Consider the following 4908-nt stretch of genomic DNA (forward strand, 5'->3'; position numbering starts at 1 on the left):
CGGCGCGCCGAGCCCCGCGGGCAGGCTGCCGGCCGCCTAGGATTTCGTTTGCGAGAGGCTTTGACGACCTCGGCGTCTGCCGGACCTGCGGGGGCATGAGCAGCCCCGGGGCCAGGCCGCGGACTCTCTCGTGCTGAGGGGCCGTGGTTACCTGGGCGCAGCGACGTCGCCGTGCCCCCGCGCGGGGGCCTGGCCCGTGCCCGGGACCGTGCGGCTGAGACCATGAAGAAGTTTGCTTCCACGCGCAGCCTCAATAAGATTCTGCAGCAGTGCGACTCCTCTTCCCGCGAGTACGAGGAGATCCAGGCTGTGGAGAAGAAGTGGCACCTGCACTTGGCCACTCCTCGTAAGTTCCTGGACAAGAAATGCAAAATGCCATCTCTCTTCCTTTCAGCCCCACCGCCGCCCAAGAGAGCCCCCAGCACCACGCTGACGCTGCGCTCCAAGTCCATGACGGCAGAGCTGGAGGAGCTAGGTAAGCACGGGGCATGGGGGCGCTTGCACGAGTGCACGGCTGCATGAGGGCTCGCGCGGGCTGTGGAGCGGGCGCGGACCCACCCCGCAGGCAGCACCCCCTTCCCAGAGGGCCACGTGTGTGGGAGGCGGGAGGGACGCATCTTCCCCCGTAGGCTGAAGTTTCTGCAGCGCCTGGCCACGTGCCGAGCGCTGGGCTGCGACTCGTGGTGACCCGCACAGGCAGCAGCAGGAGGAAAATCTTCTCGGAACGGTTCGTCCCCTTCCTTCCTGCGCGCCGGCCCCCGGGGGAGGGGGCTGCACATGTCTCCGGGCAGCCCAGCGTCTGCCCATGCTCGCCCATCCAGGCAGCTCACCCCCCGCACGCGCATTTCTAGCAGCCCAGTGTCTCTCTTCCTGCACTTCCAGGCGGGCTCAGCCGACTTCTAGGAGTCCTGGCATCACCACAGAGCCCCTCCTCCATGCGCACGCTCGCACGCACACACGCGCACACACACACACACCTGGTTCAGGTGCTTTGGGACCTCAGCCTGGCTCCATCTGTCCCAGCATCCTCACAGAGGCTCCTGAGCTCTTTCAGGTCCTAGGTGGAGCCCCCACCGCTCCCCGGCGCCCCAGCTCCCTGCACAGCCCCCTGCTCCCCTTGACAGCCACGCAGGCCCCCACGCACACACGTCCGCATGCGTCAGCATTCCCACAGCCTGAGCATCACCACGCGTTTCCTGTGCTTAGAAACAATCACGCGCTCCACCGCAGAGTCTGCCCCGTGCGCCAGACAGGATGTGGGGCAGCGGCAGGTCCCAGCGGGGTGCAGGGTGCCAGCGGTCCTGCTGTCTGATGGAGGGAATGCTGGCCCAGGTCAAGGTCTCCTTGCCCCTTTGCATGGATGCACCTTGTCAGCACGGAGCAGGCTCTGGCTCTAGCTCCCGCTGCGATGCACGAGGCTGAGCAGCATCAAGACGGGCTGTTCTGGGCTGGCATCAAACACGCTGCAGCGCTGGAGGGAGCTCGAGCTGAAGGAGGGAGTTGTGTGCAGTGCCTGTTGGCCCTGCCATGGCTCCTAGCCCGGCCCTGGCCACTGCTCCCTCTGTTTGCTCTTGTATTGTTTGGTGCTAAAATGTGGTGATGTGATTGGACTTGCCTTGCACAGCCCCAGGCCTGCCAGCTCCTCCCTGTTTGGAAGAGACCTAGCTGGGGAGGGGAACGTGAGCAGGGTCCCGCAGCCCCCAGCCCCCTCCTCCAGCTGCTTGGGGTGTTCATCCCCCGGAGCCTCTCGCACTCAGCACTCCTCTTCCCTAGCTGGAGGGTCAACTCCAGACAGGGCTTTGGAGTCACTAACTCCTTTACCAGGGAAGCCAGTGCCCCTGTCAGTGCTCTGCTCCCTGGAAGGAGAGACCATAGGGTTCAAGTCCACACGCTTCCCATAGCCTGAGTAGCAGCGTAGGTGTCTGTGCGAAGGGTCTGGAACAGAGTGCTGAGACTCTGGGGGCACTTTGGGGGTGTGCTCTGAATGGAGAGGCAGCTTTCAGCCACAGGATCCTCCAAACCCAGCTCCTCCAGCCTGGCCAGTCCAGGCGCTGGGCTGGGCACTGAGTGCCTGGGGTAGGGAGATTCACTTTGGCTAGCGTCTCCTGTCCTGACTGCCCTTCTGCATGCACCGCTTCTTGCTGTTCTGTACCCGCCGGCTCCGGCTGCTAGCCTCGCTTATCAGCCTGCTAAGTAACGGGATTCTGGTCACCCAGATGTTGGCCTACATGCGTAAAGAGCAGCATGTTGCTACAACCTAGGGCACCGTCCACAGCTGTGTGCAGCTGTCTGGGGGAAGCACGGGCCCTGGTTGGCGATGATCATGTTCCCTGCCCTGAGATGAATGCAGCCACTGGCCCAGCAATTGTGCACACAGTGTGCCAGATGAGCAAAGCAGGGGGCTTGTGTGCAACCATGTACCCTCACAGCACTGCTGCCACCCGTCGCATGCTGTGGGCCTGTGCGGTGCCAGGCGGGCAATGGGCAAGCTCAGAGCAGGGTGAGGAACATCTGGAGAAAGGCAGGGAAGAGCTTTGTACAGGAGAAGGGATTTAGGGGTAGCGCCCTCCTTCAGGGCTCGCTGAGAAGGGCTCCAGCAGCTGTCTCTGCGCCAGGGCCCGGGAGAGCAGCGAGCAGCCAAGCTGTGGCAGCTGATCTCTGCATCCCCTCTGAGCAACAGGCTAGGCCCGCTCGGGCTGCAGCTCCCATCCCCCAGGGAGGAGGGTTCAGTACCCGTCCCCACGGTGCAGCACTTGGGTCCCCGGGCCTCTCTGGGCGCCTTGGAGGGGTTGGAGGAAGGGCTTTCCCAGCCAGTCCCTGCCCAGGGTTTCCTAGGGGCAGGGGAGGGAGCTCTCTCCTCCCTCTCCCAGGAGAGGCTTATCGGGGCAGGTTGCTGTGGCCAAAAGGATGTGGTGACCAATCTCAACACTGTCTCCTGGATGGGGAGAGGGAGGGTTTGTCACTAGAGGCTAACCCAGGTCTCCTGCTGTTCCCTGCCTGGCCTCCTGGTCAGCCCTGCACTGCTGTGTGCAGGGCCAGAGGAGCTGTCTCATGCCGCAGGCTGCAGGTGCATCGCAGCCCAGACCTTGGGAAGGGCAGACTTGGGAAGCCTCAGGAGAAGCATGTCCCTGTCCCACGCTGTGCTGGCCAGTGCACCTGAGAGTTTGTGGAGAGTCCCGTGTGCTGGGCGGCTGGCTCGTCTTGCAAGCATTCTGCAGTCGAATCATCTTCTTTGGGCACCTTGGGCTTCAGGCATCAGCCTCAGGCGTCAGCCCCTGGCCCAGGGTCCCGCTCTCAGGTCCTTGTGCCATTGCAGCCTCCCTGCAGTTAGTGCTGTCTCAGATCTGGCGATCGCTGCTGAGCCCCAGTGGAAGGGCAGGACGTGAAGGGCAGTGGACGGGCAGGAAGGGCAGGGCTTCCAGCCCTCCCGCAGGGGCGCTGAGATGTCAGGGAGTAGGCAGGGGAGACTGCACGGGCATCTCGGGTGAAAACCAAGTGCCAGGCTGGGACCCAGCATGACACAAGCCGGATGCACAGGCCAGGAGGTATCCCCCACTGAATCACCAGAGCCTGACTTGTGAGCGGGACTGTGCGCACAGACAGGGAGGGGAGCCAATGCAGGGAGGGCAGCTGGTGAGGAGAGCTGGGGGTGGGCGCAGCGACTGTGCATGCCACTCACGTCTTGTGTTTTGTTTCTTGATTCCAAGCCTCGATGCGGAGGAGAAAAGGGGGTGAGTGAAATCGCACATCCGGGGGCTTCTCCCATCCCCACCAAAGCCAGCACATCCTCCCTGAGCCTCGCGCCAGGGAAACCCAGGGCCACTGCCCCCCATCCCCAGGGCTTAGTTCACCCCCCAGCTCCCTGAATGAGGGCTACGTTTCCCATCTAAGACTCGACCACAGAGCCGCATCCCTGCATCCCCTGCCAGACTTGCAAAGTGCCCAAGTGCCAGTGGTGCAGTGACCAGTGGCAGACACTCCTAGACCCCCAAGCCTGATCCTTCCCTGCCTGGCTTCCACCTGGAAGCAAACACCAGCACTGTCCTGTGTGGAAGGCCCTGTGCCATACTGCAGTCAGGGTGCAGGGGCGGTTGCAGCATGGGAGACATACCTGAGCTAGCCCTGAACTAGCGCCGGAGGGCACTGGCGCCAGTGAAGTGGTGGCAGCATGGGCCTCCACTGTCGAGTGTGTCCTGATCCCACTGAAGCTTGTGCTGCCACGGATTCATTGCTGCCACGGCCCTGGCTGTCAGTCGGTGCTAGCTCAGATGCACCTGCATGTGCTACAGCCTCGCCTCCCTGGGCACTGTGGCACAGAGAGACTGGACTGGAAGGGAGGACCGTCCCTGTCTAAGAGGCAGGACAGTCTCTGTAGATGCCAAAGTGATCATTAAAGAGCCTCAGGGCCAATGCCTGTCAGTCCCCAGCAGGGCAGAAGGTGAGGAATCATCCTGCCTCCAAGAGGCCTGCCCCTGGCAGCTCTGGGTGTCCAGCCAGGAGCCTAGATAGAGCAGAGAGCCCTGATCCTGCCTTAGGAGGTTGTGCCTTGGTGCATTGTGGAGCCCACTCCTGCTGGAAGGTCTCAGCACCAGACTCAGGCTGGAGTGGGAGGACTTCATGGGCCCTCCACTTTCCTGGCACTGAGGTCCGGTTCAAGTCCTACTAGGGCAAAGCTGCTTCTGCTGCAGTGCAGGGAAGCATGAGGAGCATCTTCTGACATGAGGGGCCAACCAGCCTGTCTCCCTGCTCTGCAAGAGGGGGCCAGGCCAGCAGCAGGCGTGGCCATGCCCCCCTGGGCAGAGCAGGGTCCTCCTGGCAGAGGCAGCAGCAGGAGCACAGGACAGAGCAGCATGGAAACATGTGGCCATTGCCTGGCATGCAGGTTTCTCACTGGACAGTCTCAGCAGG

At 62.9% G+C, this 4908-nt stretch overlaps 1 protein-coding gene across 1 annotated transcript in view; it reads left to right on the plus strand.

Moving 5' to 3' along the window:
- The window catches only part of SHANK3 (SH3 and multiple ankyrin repeat domains 3), a 513573-nt gene that overhangs the window by 454890 nt on the left and 53775 nt on the right, over positions 1 to 4908 (plus strand). The window contains exons 21-22 of the mRNA XM_025216389.1: positions 395 to 475; positions 3708 to 3731. Coding sequence (XP_025072174.1) covers positions 395 to 475; positions 3708 to 3731 — 105 coding nt within the window. The remainder of the gene's footprint in view (positions 1 to 394; positions 476 to 3707; positions 3732 to 4908) is intronic.

Source organism: Alligator sinensis, unplaced genomic scaffold, assembly GCF_000455745.1.
Source record: "Alligator sinensis unplaced genomic scaffold, ASM45574v1 scaffold961_1, whole genome shotgun sequence".
NCBI lineage: Eukaryota > Metazoa > Chordata > Crocodylia > Alligatoridae > Alligator > Alligator sinensis.